Here is a 19,745-nt window from a genome sequence, read left to right on the forward strand (position 1 = left end):
TAACTTTGCTTCTGACCGAAATCATCGCAAAAAAAAAAAAAAAAAAAAAACACACACACAACGTGGACATCTTTATGTGATGAAGGTGCACTTCTGAGCGTAAAGTCAGAACTTCCTTCCTGTCTTCGGCTCGGTTCAGTCGATGCACAAGCTGCGGGGTTTGAGCGCTTTGGTGGTTTGGGGGAGAGGATTATCGTTTCCTGTTGTCTGCGCCAAACCAGAGCGCCTCTGCTTGTTTGTTTGATGTCTGACTCGTAAAGGGCGATGCCGATCTCGTCCTCACCTGAAAGTTGCGCACGAAATGGCATCGCCGAAGGCTCTGCTGGAGTGGTGCCGCGCCACATGCGCCCCTTACCCTGGTGTGGAGATAAAGAACACGTCAAGCTCGTTCAGGGATGGGCTGGCGTTCTGTGCCATCATCCACAAGCACCGACCCGACCTGATGTGAGTACACCAAAGGTTTCGCTTCTTGTTGCACTTTTTGTTCTGGAGGTTCTATCCTGCCGAGACCCAGGACCTTTCGTTTGAAATGAGCCCGACAGGAGTGGCACACTATGAAGGCTAATCTGCTGTCCCCATCGGACTAATCCCTCTCTTCATTCTTAACCTTTCCAGGTCCACTTTGAAGGGCTCATCTGACTTGCTTTCTATGCCTTCCAATAGAATTCATACCTCTTAAACTTTTCTGCTGTGTGTATTTATACACAGCACCCCCTAATATATTACAACTCTTGTTGTGGTTATAGCTGCATATATACACCTGAAAACTTTTGTACTTTTTTTGTTGTCGCAAAATAGCTCAATAGATCTCTGATTTGATGGAGATGAATGTGTGTACATGAATTTCAAAGTCTTGCCATAGACTATTGACTGTATTTTCTTCTGGCCTTTGACTAGGCCATTCTAACACCGGAATCTAATTTTATCTGAACCATTCAGTTGCGGCTCGAGCTGTATGTTTTGGATAGTTATCCTGCTTGAAAGGTTAACCTACACCCCACTCTCAAGTCCTTTTAGACTGAAACCGATTTTGTTTAAGGATTGGCATGTATTTAGCTCCATCCATCCTCCGAACATCGTCCCTGTCACTGCTGCAGAAAAGCATGCAATCAGCATGATGCTACCAACATAATGATTGTTCTATTCTATTACAATAACTATGTGTTATTGAAGTCCATCTGTCTATGATTGGGTTTTATTAGTATAAATTTGATTTATTGTGCATTCTGTGTGATTGGGAATTATTCAGACCTATTTTTCATGCAAAGGCCCTTGACGTGATGTTTGTTGTGAATTGACGCTACATCAATAAACTCAACAGAAAAGCCCTGTTGCTCTCATCAGAGCTCAGAATCTCTGCAGCTCCCCCAGAGTTAGCTTGTTGCTTGCGGACTCTATGAAGTAGGAATACAGCATATCTCTGTATCGACATTAGCATCTACTGTTTTTTTTTTTAACATATTGGAATTGGTCTAATAAGTAAAACTGGGCCAATAATGAAAATCGATGTTTATTTCCATGTTGTTGTGTACGTGTTTCAGTATAAGTATGTGTGTGTAAAAGTCAGTAATTGGCCATAACAGCAATATTAATTCATATTCGCTAACCCAGCGAATTATGTGATTTCTGAAGGCAATTATGCATCACATTTTATTTTATTTAAGCGTATCAGTATAAAGGGGTCTCAGTGACAATCCATGTCTCAAATCACGGCTGGTTATCCTTCCATGTCCCTTTTCTGCACTATTATGTTGGGTTAATCACATAAAACCACAATGAAATACACTAAAAGTTTTTAATGCAACTGGATGAAACGTCAAACATGTTCCTGAGGTGTGAATACTTTTTTAAGGCACTGTAACATCGCTGCTTCCAGTCTTAGCTAATGTGTGACCTTTCACTTGCAAATTTTGCTTTTTTGGTACTTTATGTTTGTGACAAATCACCATTTGTGACCCCCCCCCCCACCTGTTTCTGACATCTCTCTTTTCTTCTCGCTTTCCTCCAGAGATTTCAGTTCTCTCTCCAGGGAAAATGTTTACCAAAACAACAAGCTGGTGAGTCGCGCGCATCCTTGTCCGCACGTTAGCCGATAGGATTTCTCAGCCAGCGTTGTGTTTGACGTGCCTTATGCTGGTGAAAACCAATTTATCTTCTTGGATCTGTAGGCTTTCGAGACTGCAGACGCCAAGCTGGGAATCCCTCCTCTGCTGGACCCAAAGGACATGGTTTCCCCCAACGTGCCTGATTTTCTGAGTGTCATCACCTACATTTCTCACTACTACAACTTCTTCAGTGGAAGGTGTCATGGTCGGTTGAAAGTCACCTGTTTTTTTTTCTGTTTTGTTATTTTAAATTGCATGTGTTTTTCTTTTTCTTTTTTTAAACGTGTCTTTATCACTTTCTCGACTTATACAGGAAAAGCTTTGTACAAAAGCATAAAAAGCTTCTTATACTACACAGAACAAGGTGAACAAGCAAACCGCTAAAACGACAACAACAAAAACCCACACAGTGAAAGACAGGAAAAAAGAAATAAATAGAAAAAAGTAATTAAATAAAATTAAGTAAATAAATAAATAAATAAATAAGACAAAATCAGGAAAACCTGTAAAAATTTGTTCAAAAAGGATTAATATAGAGTACAGGTATGTGTTTTTCTTTGATCGTTGCAGTAAAACATTAAGCAGACTGCTACTCTGTGGTTTAAAAGCACGTTTTGAGGTGCAGTTGCTATAAAACAGCCATGTTCAAAAGTTTGTGTGATCCTTTGACCTGAGAGATGGTAAACGGAAGACTGCGACAATCCTGGTCTTTCGTATATTTATCAAGGTATAGGTAAATGTCACATTTCTCAGGGTGGAAAAGAAAGGCAAACCTTTGCTCCAGCATCTGGTCTGACCTTGTGCTGGAGTACCTGCAACAATTCCAGCTCTAGGTTTCCACAGATCTTGATATATGATATATTCTACATATCCATGTATTAACACTTCTGTTGGACTGGGGTCAAAACCGTTTGCTATTAAAGAGCAATAACCGTATTCGTCACCTAAAGATAAATTAGTGAAACCATTGAATAATTCATTACCGCAGAGATATCTTAGTCTAAATGTCTAAAACCCTAAAAATAAATGTTTTCTTACAGCAGCAAATCCTCTGCATTCAGTATGCTCTCTCCCCTATAACGTACCCCCACAGGTTTCCTGCAGGATTTAAGTCATTGGCCCAGACCAAGGTTGATTTTACGCCTGGGGAACCCTTTCTGTTTTAACTTGGCCATTTTCTGATTTATCTTTATAGATAATTTTTTTTCAATTATTTTCAGAGGCCACTGAATGTCATATTTGAAACCTCCTGCTTTTTCAAAGAGTTTCTGATACTGTGCGCTCCAGCACACAACCCAGGCCCACAGCATCATAGATCAGTAACTGTACTTTTAGAGTGACCCACACACCTGGAGTGTTTGTGACCGAAAAGCTCAGTCTTAGGTCTAAACTGAAGACAAGCACTCAAATGGCACAAAGTTAGCTTCTAATGGTTATTATGGAGACTTGGTATCCCCAGAACGTCACTCTAACAGCGAGCTTTAGAGATTTGTCGTCTCCCTCTCCGTCCTGCCCCCGTGTGTTTGGTGTTTAGGGTCCAGCCTTGTAGCCAGTGGCTGAGAGGAACAGGCTTCTGTGTCACGCCCTATCGTACCCCAGAGAAAAGACAAAAAGTTATAGGTTACCATTTATAAGTTCCTAGAAACTCTCGTCAACTTAAACGTAAAGGTTACATTTGTAAAAAAAAATTCTTCAGTTACATGTATTTTAAATTTATGCTACTACTGTTCGAATTCACTGACACAAGTGGGTTTTTGTTTACTAATATTTCTTAACTTAGAAACTTTTCCCTTCTGATTTTTAAAGCGTTTTAAAATGTGATATTGATAAATAGTTTATCAGATTTTTAGAAGATCTTTCAAAGTTTCCATTTGGACCTAGGGAGCCTTTTTCGCTCCTCTTCAGTCTTCTTCATGTACCTGATCACGACAGCATAATATTCAGTATGCGCTTTAAAAAAGGCAGGAAGGTGGACGAGTTTAAGGCAAAGGAACATTTAGCAGGCCCAGAACAACTAACCGCGGCTCACCAACAGTGTTTGAACGTAATGTCTTTACAGTGAGAAATAGGAAAGAAAATCAAGCAGAGAGCTGGCTCAGGACCCCAGAGATGCTGCGGGATGCTGTGTTCTCAACCAATAGCAGCGCTAACCAAGCTGTTAGCATATGGACTGTGAAATCTTTAAAACCTGTGTTTCGAAAAGTGTTGATTATAAGGCAACAGTCTACAAAGTGGCCCAGAATAAGTTTTAGACAGTTTCTTCTCTGTCGGGGCTTTTTATTGGTATTTTCTATTTATTGTGCATTTATCATGTGACTGAAAACTTCCAACACACCTCTGGTTTAATTTCCCAAACTGTCCGCTGTCGACTTTGCAACAGGTCCCTCCAGACCGCGGTCATCACATGTGTTAAACATCACAAAGGTTCAGAAAACGCTGAAAAGCCAAAAGGTAGCGTCTCCCGCTCTCCGTCACCGTGCAGCGTCTGCCGCTGCGTTCACCGTCTGACTGGCTGGTTTCTTTTCTGCTTTCAGAGCCTGACTGATCCAGAAACCAGCGCGGAAGACGGCTACGCCAACTCAAGGACCAGGGCCGTGTGTCATTTATGTTTTAAGCCAGTTCACCTCATCCAGAGACATCTGATCGATGGGAAGGTTTACCACCGCAGCTGTTTCAGGTGAGAGGTGCTTATCTTTACTGGCTTCGGCTGCTTCAAACCCCCTTTTCTAACGTGTCTCAATGACCCCTGGTGCTATTCAACGTCTGTGTCTGACAGGGATTTGACGATGCCTTGCAAAATTACTCGTGTCTCTTGAACATTTTTTGATTTTGCCATGTTACAACAGCAAACTGCTATGTTCTTCTTTGGGATTTTAAGTAAAGAGAAACACAAGTTATGAATAACTATGAAGTGAAATAAAAAATATTGATGGCACTTCCATCCATCCATCCATCCATTTTCCATACCGCTTAATCCCTCATGGGGTCGCGGGGGTTGCTGGTGCCTATCTCCAGCTGTCAATGGGCGAGAGGCGGGGTACAACCTGGACAGGTCGCCAGTCTGTCGCAGGGCAACACAGAGAGACAAACAGGACAAACAACCATTCACACCTAAGGACAATTTGGAGAAGCCAATTAACCTAACAGTCATGTTTTTGGACTGTGGGAGGAAGCCGGAGTACCTGGAGAGAACCCACGCATGCACAGGGAGAACATGCAAACTCCATGCAGAAAGACCCAGGGGTGTACTCGAACCCAGGACCTTCTTGCTGCAAGGCAACAGCGCTACCCACTGCGCCACTGTGCAGCCCATTGCTGCACAGTGGCGCTTGATGGCACTTGTTTTACAAAAATAAACATGTCAAGACTAACATTTTAATATTTATAGCTAAATAGCTCAAGCTCAGTCAGACAGGATAGAGAGCGCATGCCAACATTAATTTTTAGTTCTGGACTTTGATTAGGCCATTCTAAGACATGGTAACGTTTTCCTCTAAAACCATTTCATCTAGCTCTGGCTGTATGTCTCTGCTGAAGTATGAACCTCTGCCACAGTCTCAATTCTTTTGCTATTTCTGACAGGTTTACTTCCTGTATTTAGCTCTTTCCATTTAGCTCAGACCAGCTTCCCTGTCCTACATGAAGAGACGCATCCCCACAGCATCATGCTTCCATCGTCATGTTTCACGGTGGAAATCGTGCATTTAGGGTGGTGTGCAAATCAGTTTTTTTACAACACATCAGCGTTTTTGAATGTAGGCCAAGAGATTTAATGTTTTGACCGCTAAAACGACAACGCCTGTGCAAATTCTCAGTTATCCGGGTTATCGCAACAGCAAACAGGCTTAGACCGGACTTTGGCTCAGTTCTTTCTGAAAACGTTTCGACATCTATGCAGGAGTCTTTGTCAATTCTGATCACTCGCACTGAGCTGACCTGCACCAACCGTGCAACAGCAGCGCACCATCTGCAGGTTGCTCAAGTGCGAGCCGCCAGAATTGACAAAGACTCCTGGATAGGTGTCAAAACGTTTTCAGAAAGAACTGAGCCAAAGTCCGGTTGCCTCCGATTTAAACCTGTTTGCTGTTCTGACCAGAACACATTCTTCTACATGTTGCTCTGCCCAACTCACGACTTGAACTGCAAGCCCAACTCTTAATGTCTTTTTTCAGAAATGCCTTTCTCCTTGCCTTTCCTCTACGTAGGTCAAATTTGTGGAGTGCGCTCTAATAATCAATTTACTGATAAGGTGACTTTTGAAGGCAGGAGTCATTTTTTGTAAAGATTATTTGTAAAGATCATGTTCCTTTCCTATCACTTCAGAATTACGTGCTTCTTTGTGTTGGTCTATTTAATAAAATCCCAATAAAATGAGGTATGTTGTTGGCGTAACTTTAAAATACAATTAAAAGTTCAAGTTGCATGCCTCTATTGCAAGGCATTGCAGTTATTAAAAATGAATACTTGCAAAAGATGCGCGTGATTCACTACCTGCAATACATTTAAATTGTAAAGTCCACGACCATTTAATGTTAGAGTTTGTTTATTGCAGCACATTTTCTTCTGCCGCTTGTCTTTCAGGTGCACAGTGTGCCGCTGTGTCCTCCTACCGGGTTCTTACACTCAAGGAAGCGACACGACATCCCTCATCTGCTCTCATCATGCAGCAGACAGAAAAGCTGCTGGTGCTGACGGCATCCAGCGTTTGAGATGTGCTGAGAATCAGCCTGAGCGCCCCATGCAGACAGGTTTCTACTCTCTGAGTGGATTGGCTATCTGCAGCGTGCCCCGTTACACTCAGAGAGCAGGACTCGTTTCCAAAACACAGCAAACAGAGGAGACAGAGAGGCCAAGGGGGAACAACAGAGAAAGCGTCCCTGTTGAAGATCCTCGTCCTCCGAAGCCCTGCGACTTGGAGCCGACTGTCAGGGCAGAAGACAGAAACAGGCCTGAAGTCGCTGCGGTAAACGGCAAGGGACAAAAGACAGCATCGAAGACCTCTGAGCTCTCCTTAAGCTCCAAACAAGAGACGGGGGGAAGTGCATATCCTGTCCCAGCTCCCAGGAGAAGCGGGGACTCCTATGTGGTTCCTGTTCCTGCACCCAGGTCCAGAACCGCTCAAACAATGAGCGGTTCCCCCGCCGCAGGTAAACAATACTGTTAGTATACTGTAGCGGCTCGCTGCTCTCTGAAAGACGGCGTGCCTCTTCAGCCTCCATCTTTGTCTGGCACATGTCGGCACAAAGCATCTAAAATTAGCAGCATTAATGCTTTTGGTTTTCTCACCTTTTTTTTTTTTTTTTGTGCCCGGATATCAGAAGCCCCGAGTGAACCTTCACCTCATCCTTCTCACATGTAAGTGTACTGAAACAGTTTATTTTGGTCGCACAAATACAATGATATGAATCACATTCCTGAGCTGCTGATTTCAGTCCCCACAAGTATGGTAGGTGGACGATCTAATCTTGAAAACAGCCAGAATAGGTAAACGAGTCTTTGAAAGACGAATGCGACAGCATCGGAGTTACATGACGGGAGTTATCTCAGCAAAGTGTTTTGTCCAAACAGGCCAGAGCATTCCACAGTGTAGCGGTCTAAAATAACGATGGCACAAAGAACAATCCAAAACTTCATGGTCTAGTGTTTCGTATGCATTAGTTTGGATGTAATGTTTGAAACATTTGGTGACCAATTATTTTCGTTAAATAGCCATCTGGTTGCAGTCTGTCAGATTTCATTTCATCACATGGCCACTCTTCGTTCAGTTAGATGCAGCATAAACTGCTTCGCGGGGGTTAAAAAGTGTCACAGGCATGCAAACAATAAACACGACATGATTAGTATTTCCACAAAGAAAGAAACAGATGGAAACTCTAAAAACATAGTACCAAAGATTCAGGTCATTGTAACCGATTTTCATTTTTGAAAACATGAAACAGCAATTGCATCTAAATTAAAAAAGATGAATAATGTTGAACATAATTTAGATTTTTAATGTGCAGCACAATAACCAAATGAAATGTTGATAGAAAGATAAAAATAACATAAATTACATCAAATAAAGTGGGAATAGGAACATTAAGGACAGAAATTCACCTAGAGCCAGAGAGGTATGTTTCAGAAAATTTTAAACATAATTTAACATATTTATAGCAAGTTTATCTAAACTGTGTTTGTAAAATGACTAGACTAAGATTGCTCTAAAACTATTAAGTGTGGAGACATAGAGGTTTCTACTCTTCAAAATGGGTTTTAACCATAGAAGTCTTAAAAGTGGAAGTAAAAATTTTTTTTTAAAGAGAATACTAGGCATATTGTTTGTTTTAATGATGCTGGCCTTCACTCTGAACAGTGAAGGCCAGCTGTCGAGTACTTTAAATTACTTTAACATTGATAAACCATCCAGACTTCTTAAATATCAAAAGCAAATCTGTCACATGACCTAACAATGAAATGAACAATCATCTGAAGTATTATTTTAAAAGGTTTCCTTTTATTTAATAACGGGACTCATAAGAACAGAATTTATTGAAAGAGTCAACATGGGTAATTAACAGTCCATTATCAAATCACTTCTAATAGTAATCAGTATCTACTCGCTACTGAAGCTAACTAAATAAATGAAGACAAATAATTCAATTTCTAATCTACACACTTTGTTATCTGGAAGCTGATGGAATGTTTTGTTCAAACTCTGAGAAAGGCTTTTTCCCAAAAGGAAGTAAGCTGACTGAATTCCTAATACTTAATAAAACAATTTGGTTTACTGTCAGATGTCAGGATGAAGGCTATTTTCATGGGTTTAGAATGGAGAAATGGGAGAAGTAAAATAAAGTTGCAATATTGCAAAGCACAGAATCCACAATTATCTGCTAAGGAGATGGAAAAAATATCTTTTTTGAGACACATCTGGACTCAGAGGACAGCCCTAAGGGTCCCTTTAAGGTAGGACAACACCGACCATCTCTTTCATTTAGATGTTTAGATGTCTGAAGAACGTTTGGATTTGCAAGAAGGTTGCCAACGCCAAAAGGTCAGAGCCAATAAAATGCCTGTGGTTAATGAAAAACAATCACATCAAACGTACTCAAAAATAAACATAAAGTAAAATGCAGAATGAAGATGTATTGCAGCCAAAGCGCAGGCAGGGTGCTCAGTCCTGGCTGACTCAGTCAGGTCCAGCTTCTTTAAAAAACCAACGCTGTTCTGAGAGTTTGGTTCAAAATTTTTCCAAAAGGATTTGCACTTACATTTACTCCAGGTCAGCCAGCAACGTTTCTACCAATCAGAACGTAACTTTTTGGTTATGGTCTGACTGACAGTGGCGCAGGTGGTCAGAGGGCCCGGCGGTGGTGATGTATTGCAGCCTCACTTCTGTCAGTCTGCCCCAGGGCAGCTGTAGCTACTAACATAGCTCACCACCGTCAGGGTGTGAATGGGTGAATGACTGTAGTGTAAAGCACTTTGGGGTCGTTGGACTAGTTAAAGCGCTATACAAGTGCAAACCATTAACCATCTTAGGCTGTGTTGGAGATAAAAAGGAGTGAAGAGAGACAGCTAGCAAGAGCTCTTCCTGTGTGAAGCTGGACAGTTTCACGGTTGTGAGATTTTAACCCGTTCTTTGTATTTTGAACTTATAACCATTCTGCTGATTGGACGCTGTTTCACTTTCAGAGTTTTGACGGGGTGGACGTTCAGCTTTGAATCTAGCTGAGATTCCTGAGCTATTTGCCTGAAAAGGAAATTCCTCATGATGCAAAGCGTTTTCCTGCTAGATTTCTTGTTTTGTTTCATCTAAAAGAGTCCAATGGCGTTTTAAATGACTTGCATGTAAACAGCTTAAAAGATCAATAAGGCATAGACTTTAACAAGAAAGTGAAATGATTATTGTGAGTATGAGTTCATGGTTCAAACAGGAAACGCTTAAGTGGTGTCACGTCACCTGTTTTCTCTCTCCAGCTCAAGCCCTAAAGTGAGAAGCAACCATCCTTGGATGACCATCGTGCATCCTGGACCCTGGACTCTGCTGCCTCCTGTTCCACCTCCAATACCTCTACCTCGGTCCAAATCCGTCTCTAATCCACCGACACCATGGAACAAACCCAGATTTTCTCCTCCTAATCCATTCGACGAAAAGGAGGAGGCTGATGAAGTTCTGCAGGAAGCTCCTGAACACGAGTCACCCAATCAGACGAGGCCTTCTGAGCCTGCTGTTATTCCGGAGAAGAGTGACATCGCTCGTGTTGATGTTGATGAAGAAAAAACAGCCAGAGAGTCCGAACAGAATACAGGTGAAAGACAGGATGGACAGAGTCCCAGGGGACATGTCAAAAAGGAAGATGATGGTGGAGAAGTGGACCCTGCTATGGGAGGGACTCCTGACAGTAACTCAGGAGGAAGTGGCGGAGAACCTACGGATGGTAGTCAGACTGGCTCATCAGATGCAACAGAAGCAGCGGCAGCAGAACCGAGGTTCTCCTCAGCACAGAGCTCCATTTTACCCAGAAGTCTGTCGGTGCCAGCTATCCCATCGGAGCGCTCTGAAACCAGCTCTGTGCTTTCAGAGTTACACGAGGCCAGTCTATCCGTCTCGTCGTCTGAAAATAAGGTACGGGATGTGACTAATAAAGAAAATTATATCAAGACCATCAAATGTATTGATGGTCTTTATGTCCAAAAATTTTAGTTCCATCAGACCATAGAACCCATGTGTCAAACTCAGGGCCCGCGGACCGAATACGGCCCGTCAAGGCAGTATATCCGGCACTCAAGAGACAAAAAAGGCATATCATGCCTCCTTTTAAAGTACTAAAACTGTGCCTCCTATAGCGAATGTGGATTTTTTAACTGTGTAGTAACAGTATCCTGTCACTAGATGTCAGTTTTCCCACAACACTTAAAACAACCCAGAAATGTCCAAAAAGAGAAAAAATGATGCAGAGTGATGAGTTTAAAGTGCAACTCACCCCAACATCAACTTTTTTTGCAGATAAACTATAAATTGGGCCTAAGGGTGTTAACTTTTATGCTTCTGAGCTTTTTATATATTTCTATGTGAAATGAAATGAAATTCTGATATAAAAAGTATCACCTATACATGTGAAACCGGCCCTTTTAATGACTTCATGATGCCAAAGTGGCCCAATATAGAAATGAGTTTGACACCCCAGCCATAGAACATGTCTCCTAAAACAAAGGTATCTGTCCATGTGTGCGTTTGCAAACTGTAATTTGTCTTTTTATGTTGCTTTTGGAGTAATGGCTTCTTCCTCTCTGAGTGTCCTTTCAGTCTATGTCAGTATGGGACTTATTTCACTGTGTTTAAAGGCTCTGTCTTACCAGAATTACCATAAATAGATTTATGAATGCTCTTTCAGTTTGATCCAAATAATCAGAAGCTTTCCCAAATTGTTATAAGGTCTAGTAAGCTGAGCGTATGTAAACTTCTGACTTTGAAGACAGTAATTAAAAAACTATCTCTCTCTGATTAATTTGCAATCAGAAAATATAACTAACAAAGTTTAGTCTTTTTAACATCTGACAGCGTGAACAAAAGCTTACATTACATGAATCATATGGTGGAAATTATTAATTTACATGTGCTAAGGCTGCAGTTAGTCACCATCCTAAATCATTTGTAAAAATAGGTGTAGGACTAAACTTTGCCAATTGAGCATCAAACCCAGCGGATAATGAGATGGCAGGTCTTGTGACGCATGCTAAATAAGTGTCCATTTATCATTTCCATGAAACAAAGCGATGTATTATTTATTCTTCTTCTGGTGCTTAGTTCAAGATTTAAGTTAGAAATTTGCTTGTTGATGCACGCTCGTTCAGATTTTACATGTTGTATTCATTTCTATTTTTAGTCTACTTGCACAAAAAATCATTTCGCTCAACAACCGGAAATGTCCAGGTCACAGACGGTCCAGAACCTGTCGTCCACTCGGGGGCCTGCTCCCGGACATGGTTTCCCTCTCATCAGGAGGCAGGTGCAGTGGCTGAATTTCAGATAAACCTCTCATTCTTTTAGTTCCGTGGCTATGACTTCTTTGCATTCACAATATATGTGAGCGGTTTTGAAACAGCAAAATTGAGTTTAATGTTCTGAGCTTGCTCCACTGCTGAAAACGCTCTCAACCGTGCGCCCGTATGAACAACAGGTGCGGACAGACCAGGGCGCTTCCACAGAGGATCTGCACGTGCAGATGAGGGACTTGGATGGACGTCTGGAAGTCCTGGAAAAACGAGGAGTGGAACTGGAGAGGAGTATTCGAGACTCCAAGACGGGTACACCTCGCTCTCCTGGCCAGTGAATTTCTGGATGAAGTCAGTTTTCCTTGGGCTCTGCACTGATTCATAGTTTATAGCAAATGGATCTGTTTGTTTTTTAGGTAAAGAAGAACAGATGCTGACGGAGTGGTTCACTCTTATCCGCGAGCAACATGCTCTGCTGTGCAAAAATAAAGAGCTGTTCTATCTGTAAGTAGACTAGACTATACATTATACATTATGGACGTTGCAGCATGCAACCCTAACTGGACATCACTGTTACAATTTAGCAAGCGGTTTGATTTACTCCCGGCGTCTCCATCGGGCGGTTTTCTTGTAGGAAACCAGTTTTAAGAATTAATCTGCCAGACAATCCACTTTGGCACAGGCCGAGGTTCACCTAGCAGCCATCCGTGATGTGATGGTCACAGACAAACACAGGCTAGAGCACTCCCAAAAACTAACAGCCAACCACTTCTGATGATTAGGCTCTTCTTTAGGAAGGATGAACAAAATCTGAGACCTCTTGTAGCTAAAAACACATATTTGCCACATATCTATAGCTAAAAAAGCAGCAATTGCTGTCGCTGTGCAGATTAGGTGCTAAAAGACCCACTTGGTCTCAACTTTGAGCAGAAATGATCGTGCTCTGCCTCACAACACCGCTCATTGGGCGTGTTGCTTGCTGGGCAGGGGCGGCGTGGTCAAGGTAGGTACTTCCTGGGGTGGGGGGGGGGGGGGGAATTACGGCTCTACGTAGAGCGCTCAGGGCCACTCGTCATTCAGGACAGTGAGGGGCTGCTGAAGGTCACAAGGATTACTCAGACCTGCATGAATCAAGAAAATCACCACTTTGGACATGATTGTGATGAAGGGACAGCATCATAACATTGTTAAAAGCTAAAAAAAAAAAAGTTGGTTTTGTATGATATATAGGCCCTTCTGTGATAGACCAACACAAAGTTGTGCAGAACTGAATTGCTAGAGAAATAATATAGGGGTTTAACATTTTTACTCCCAAAAACTAAAATGAGATATGGTTCCCTGTCTTCCCCCTTTACTCTAATACCCCTCAATAAAATCTGGTGCAACCTATAGCCTCCAGAAGTTGGCCGATTAATAGATGGAGTCCACCTGTGTGCGTTTTATTCTCTGTATACATTTGGTTGTTCTGTGGAGGGCTTAGAAATCTTTCAGGGAGCATTAGTGAACAAACACTATCATAAAGATCAAGTAACACTGCAGACAGGTCAGAGCTGTAGAGAAGTTAAAAGCAGGAGAGGTAGATTATAAAACAATATCCCAAACCATAGACTTCTCACAGAGCTCTGTTCAATCCATCATCCAAAAATGCTGCAGTATGACAGGACTGAAAACCTACCAGGAGATGGGCGTCCGCTTAAACTGACACGCTGGGGAAGATGGTGGCACCATTAAGGCTTTTCTTCAGCAGTGATATGGAAGATGGTTAGAATTGGTGGCTCTCTAAAGGACACCCCTGGTGTAAAACTAACAGTAACAGATGCTCTCCATCCTGTCTGACTAAGCTGGAACTAAACCTTGCACAAAAACTAAGGAAATTTGGGTTTGGTTGATTTTTTTATGCTGTTGCTGTCGCTCTTTGCAATAAACCTTATCGCATTAGAAAGCCTGCTTTTTATCCCATTAAATGGCGTCACATTTGTAAGGAAATTGCATTTGTGGGCTGAGCAGTAGAGCAAACCCTTTCTGCCCTTACCAGATAGTTTTCACCGAAAAGTGATGGTGTGCGGCGGCATCTCCCTGACTGGAAAACAGGTTTGTCACCGCTGGAGGCAATCTTAGTGCAGAGAGAATAGAGAAGATGAGATTCTGCCACCAGTGGCCATCCCTTAGCTTCACTGTAAGGGACCATATTCTGTCCTCCAAGATGTCAACTTTCCTGACCATTCTGGGTGAACGCTTGCAAGCAATGCGGCTTGAAGACACATTTATTGCCAAAGAAACATTGTTACATAAAGAAATAATCCCCCAAAACAAACTTCCTTACTTTTTCTGCTAAATATATTTTACCAGGTGGATTGAATGCAAATCCTTTTTAGATTATTATTGGAAAAGATGTTGGGAGTGATGTATTGTTTTCCTTCCACTCCACAACTGCTGCACTACTTTATGTTGGTCTATTACATGAAATTCCCTCCCAAAAAACACTGGGGTTCAAAGCTGTAATGTAAAAAAAAAAATGAATGTGGTATAAATATCTTTATAAGACACTCTATGCCGTGTATGACATTATTTTTCAAGAGGCCAAATTATGTTGATTTAAAAATGTCTATTTTTTCCCCCCTAGAACGAAACAGCAAATGTTAGAGGACAGACAAGCAGACGTGGAGTACGATCTCAGATGTCTTCTCAATAAACCTGGTAGGTTTGTGTCCTTTCTGGACATTATTGGACATCTTAAAATTGTAAACAATCAAACGATCAATTTGTGGGTCTCTGTTCAATTTGTAAAATTTCTCTTTTTTTTAATCAGAGAAAGACTGGAGTGAGGAGGACCGAGGCCGAGAGGAGCGGCTGATGGCTGAGCTGGTGACCATCATTGAACAGAGGAACCAGATCATTAGCATCTTAGATCAGGACAGGTAAACAGGAGAAAAAAAAACAAAGAATGTTTTTTTTTCCGTCATTGGTTTAAAAGTTAAAATGAAGTTTGTTTTTTTCTCATCAGAGAAAGAGATGGAGACATTGAAAGCACAAGGAACAAGGGTGAGTTAAAATTTTACATTCAAATTTATTTTGCGCTCTGTTTATGAGAGAGCTCATATATAACTGATCTTTCTCCTGGATTCTCCTCAGGCTTTCAGAAGGAGGGGCTGAAAGAGCTGAAGAAGTCTAAAGGAAAGCTCAAGGCTTCAAAAGTCTTTAAAATGCTGAACCACAAAACGGAGAGCAGCAAGGAGCCGGTGGAGAAAAAGAGCTGAAACAGCGGCCCCCCAACAATAATAACCCATGTTCCAATGACGCTCATCTCAAGTTCGATATAACAACATGCAACATCAGTATGCTAAATATACCGAATGTATTCAAACTTTTATTAGTAAAAGACCAAATTTGTTCTTAGTCACTAACCCATTTAATCAGGATTTTTTGCACCCATTGAAGAACATTGTTTTCTCATTGTTTTGCACCTTGCTTTTTTTAATTACTTAGTGTGTAGCAATTAAATCCAGTTGAATCCAAATGATCCAAACAGAATATCTGTCCCACCTTTGAATCCCGTTTATAGAACTGATGGTGTTATTCCATGTGTCTTTCTTCAGTCCTCAAACATGATCAGTACAGTAATATTTGGATTCACTAATGTTTTGACTTTGTTTGATTGGCTTCATAAATGCTCTTTATCTGCTGCTTCACATTTCATACCAGACTTTTTTGGGCCCAGTTCAATGTTATGATCCAGTGTTTTCTCATGTGTATTCCTTCATGGAATATATACAATGATAAATATAAATAATTTTTTTACATTGTTGGTGTTTGATGGTGTGTTGAAATATATCATAAGATTTGGAGAAAGATTAATGCTGAAAGCCCTCGTTATAATTATATCCTTTATCTCTCAAGGCTGCTGTTATTCCTGATGATTGAGTACTTTTTGTTCCACACTATTTCCTTCCTCTTAACTTTACATTTAAATGTTTAAATATAACACCTTTTGTGGCCTAACCTTCTTGTGGAGTGGATAAATGTAAATGTCTTCTATCTAGACAACCATCAGCTTGAAAGTCTTCCCAGGATTATGTTGGCCATAACTTTACATTTCCATATTAAACATATATATTAGTTCTATGTTTCAAAACTGAAACAGAATTTTTTATTTTTACTAGCGAAAACCCATAATAAGTAGATCAGTAATCAATAAATAACATTTTTAATTGAATTACCCTACATAAATTACTTTTCAGTAATATTTGGATTTATATGAGATAACGAAGGGCATGTTGGAAAATATGCCAACAGACTACTGGCAGGACAATGGCAGGACAAATTTCTTTATTCACAATAGCTTTTACTTGACAGAGGGGAAAACAGAAAATTAAAAGGATGATTTTTTTTATAGTTAAGAATTATACTTCATGCAGAATGCCTCGTCTTTTGGTAGAAAAATAAAACATTTATTTTAAATAATGTTGAGTAAAACTATGCCAAATATTCATAAAATCTGTCAAGATTGTGTAACTATCTCCGCAAGACAGCAGTCGTGAAACCATGCAAAGCAAACAATTTAAAAACAGGAAGGAGAAGGAGCGGAACTGAAATGATCCTCTTCTTAACACACACGGAACATCTCGCGGCGGAACACTCAACCGGAAGTTACCCAAACCGCTCATGTGGGCCAATGTTGACAACCAAAAATTGCATCTGAGATAAAGTAACTCTTTTAGCGGCTACAAGGAATATCCACACATTTCCAGATAAAACATGTCTGACAACGAAGACAAGTAAGTACTGACTCGGCACTCACGGGGACCACTTAGCTCCGTGTTTACACGAATATGTATATCAACTAGCTTTGATGCTAACAGGCGGTTAGCCTGTTGACTAATACATGTATTAATAAATGTGTAGCTTCGACGATGATTTTGAGTACGCCGAGGAGGATGAGGGATTAGATGATCTTGAGAACGTTGAAGACGTAAGTACCATTTAAATAATAAAAAAAAAAACTAAATGGAGGATGAGCCTCACATAACGTGGCTGATCTTGCCTGAGTTTTATTTTCGTGGCGCAGCCTGAACTTGTTTACTCTCCGCTGAGCAGGAGGATCAGGAGAATGTGCAGATCCTCCCCGCAGGAGAGGGCCAGCAGGCAAACCAGAAGAGGATCACCACACCGTACATGACCAAGTACGAGAGGGCCAGAGTGCTGGGGACCCGAGCTCTGCAGATAGCGTGAGTGTTTCCACACCTGAAGACTCGAGCTGTCTTACAGATTGCTCATGTTATTGCTTTTTTGTGATATTTATATGTCTAAGACCATCAGACAAACGGCATTACCAAACAAATACAACCCGAGTAAATTGTAAAAGAAGTTTTCAAATGTCCTTTATCAAAGGAGTAAAGATATCCAAACTAACTTGGACCCATGTGAGAAAGTAATGGCCTCCTAGCCTGCTTCATTTAAATTGTATACTTTTAAACTGGTTGTTGAAGAGACTTGGATAAGGGGAGTAGGGGAATCTGAGCACACCTAAAATGAGCTGTGAGTGAGCTTATAGTACCAATATTATATTTCCTAAAAAACATTAAATTAAAAGTTTTACTGATGGGTTCTTATCATATTGTAATAATGATGCTTTAATGTGTTAAAATCACAATAATAATAATAATAATTGAACTTTATTGATCTCACAATGGAGAAATTCACATGAAATTGCATGAAAACATTTGATTATAAACTCAGCTTTGTTTGGTCTCCAACTTTGTATGCACAATTTGGAGGTGTGTCCACTCTCCCCGGTTACAAGACCTAGGCTCTATCCCAATACCCTTATAGAGTAAGGACTCAGCGGTCGCCATGATAAATGCAGTCAGTAAGGAAGGAAGGAGGTAAAAAAAAGTAGCCTGTATGGTCCCTCCTATGGCTAGTTTTGCCTAGGAATCCCGCAACATCCCTTAGTGGCACTAAGAATCCTTTAGGTATCCCAAAATTCTTTGAGTGACATGACATATAAGCCCCCTCACAGAAATCATTGAAAATGTCGGGAGAGAAGAGATCGTAGTTCATTTTCAGAAGGTTCTAGGGCCCGAAGTGACTTACATCATCCATGTGTGTTTTCGTCACATAATGACGTCGGAGTTAAAGGCTGTCTGAATTTGGCACAGCAGTCCAAAGCCCCTTTCATTCCTACGATGGAGTTCTTACTGTTGACCCCATGGAAGGTCAAGGAACAAGAGCTTGGAGCTATTATTAAGTGTGTTCGGATGGAGCCCTAGTCCACTGGAAGCCCATGTTGAAGGGGCCTTATCATGGAATTGTATTTGTTAGCATGGAGATTCTGGATTGCAGCTGCATGGTGGGATTTTCCTGGTAGCAGCCACAGCTGTGGCAGAACGCAGCAGAAATATCTGCTAAGAGCCCGGTGTGGGTGCCAGAACTAATTTAATTAGCTAATGAACAGTAGGCTGAGTGCACAGACGTGGACCGGTCGGTTCCCCTGCACCCAGGACCCATATTTGCAGCCACCATATTAAACCATGAAGTCTCCTTGAACTTTTGTGCGTGCTTAAAAACAGAAGGGAAACTATCCTGCTCCATCACGCATATTGAGAAGTACGCTATGTTCTTTGTCCTTTTTATATTCACCTTAACATTCACAGCCTTTACAGGATCTTGGACTTCTGATCCAGCGAATTCTCATAATAAATGTTTATTTTGACGTCTCGTTTCAACAGCATGTGTGCTCCAGTCATGGTGGAGTTGGAAGGAGAAACGGACCCTTTGCAGATCGCTATGAAGGAACTTAAGTAGGTCATGAGTTCAGTCATTTTTGTCTTTTTGGAATCCTCTCTTTTCTGTCCACATCTGGGAACCAAGTTTTTATTTTACACTCTATTTGTTTTTCTTTGTTCCAACAGAAGCAGAAAGATCCCCATCATCATCCGCAGGTACCTTCCTGATGGCAGCTACGAAGACTGGGGCTGCGACGAGCTCATCGTTACTGATTAGACATCTTATCCAGCGTCGTCTCTTAGGTCTCTCTGTGTTTCAAAAGCCTCTACGTTGCAGTTCGTCACATGGCTGTTAACAGATTTAATGGGACACTATCAGAAGTATTAATTTATTCTCACTGTTTTAACAGCTGTAATGCAAGGAATCGCCACAAAGGGGAGACATAACTTTAGTCACACACTTTTTTTCTTCCCTGTTTTTTTTTTTTTATTCAGAAGGTAGTCCCATGTTGTGAGATTCGATTAGTTGTTTTTCCAAAGAAAATATTTGTGTAAAATAATTTTTTTATTGTTAAAATAAAGTCTTTGCTATAAGCTTTCTCATTTTATTTTAATTACACCATGATGTGTCAAGACAGGTTTGACGTGGATTTGAATTTACGTGTGAAACATCAGTTATTTGTCTATGATTTGACTATACAAATATGAAAGTAGGCAGAGACACCTTTACCTCTGTGTTTTTGCACGGTACCAGGCAAAAAGTATCCACACCCCTTGAACTCATTCTGTTCTATTGCAACCACAAACTTCAATGTATTTTATTTAGTGTGACAGATCCATCCCAAAACAGTGGAGGGTTATGAACTGGATGGTGAATGAGATCGAGTGGAGAACATCACTTTTCAAGTCTAGTCATACGTTTCCATTTTGTCTTAGG

The 19,745-nt window shown here is 41.0% G+C and overlaps 2 protein-coding genes across 2 annotated transcripts; both read left to right on the forward strand.

The window, feature by feature from the left end:
• The first annotated feature begins 56 nt into the window (after positions 1–56).
• On the forward strand, positions 57–15,979 carry LOC105938055 (MICAL-like protein 1). The gene is made up of 15 exons (XM_012879669.3): positions 57–444; positions 2,009–2,057; positions 2,169–2,310; positions 4,486–4,556; positions 4,640–4,782; positions 6,687–7,252; positions 7,424–7,460; positions 10,065–10,713; positions 11,975–12,097; positions 12,269–12,395; positions 12,500–12,587; positions 14,707–14,780; positions 14,893–15,001; positions 15,088–15,125; positions 15,216–15,979. The coding sequence occupies exons 1-15, from the start codon at positions 302–304 to the stop codon at positions 15,338–15,340; spliced, it is 2,484 nt and encodes an 827-aa protein (XP_012735123.3). The 5' UTR covers positions 57–301; the 3' UTR covers positions 15,341–15,979.
• A 723-nt stretch (positions 15,980–16,702) lies between these two features.
• polr2f (RNA polymerase II, I and III subunit F) lies at positions 16,703–19,407 on the forward strand. The gene is made up of 5 exons (XM_012879672.3): positions 16,703–16,858; positions 16,986–17,052; positions 17,178–17,308; positions 18,812–18,883; positions 18,995–19,407. Exons 1-5 carry the CDS (start codon positions 16,839–16,841, stop codon positions 19,083–19,085), a joined length of 381 nt encoding a protein of 126 aa, XP_012735126.2. The 5' UTR covers positions 16,703–16,838; the 3' UTR covers positions 19,086–19,407.
• Positions 19,408–19,745: the final 338 nt, after the last annotated feature.

Source organism: Fundulus heteroclitus, chromosome 16, assembly GCF_011125445.2.
Source record: "Fundulus heteroclitus isolate FHET01 chromosome 16, MU-UCD_Fhet_4.1, whole genome shotgun sequence".
In the NCBI taxonomy this organism is placed as follows: Eukaryota; Metazoa; Chordata; class Actinopteri; order Cyprinodontiformes; family Fundulidae; genus Fundulus; species Fundulus heteroclitus.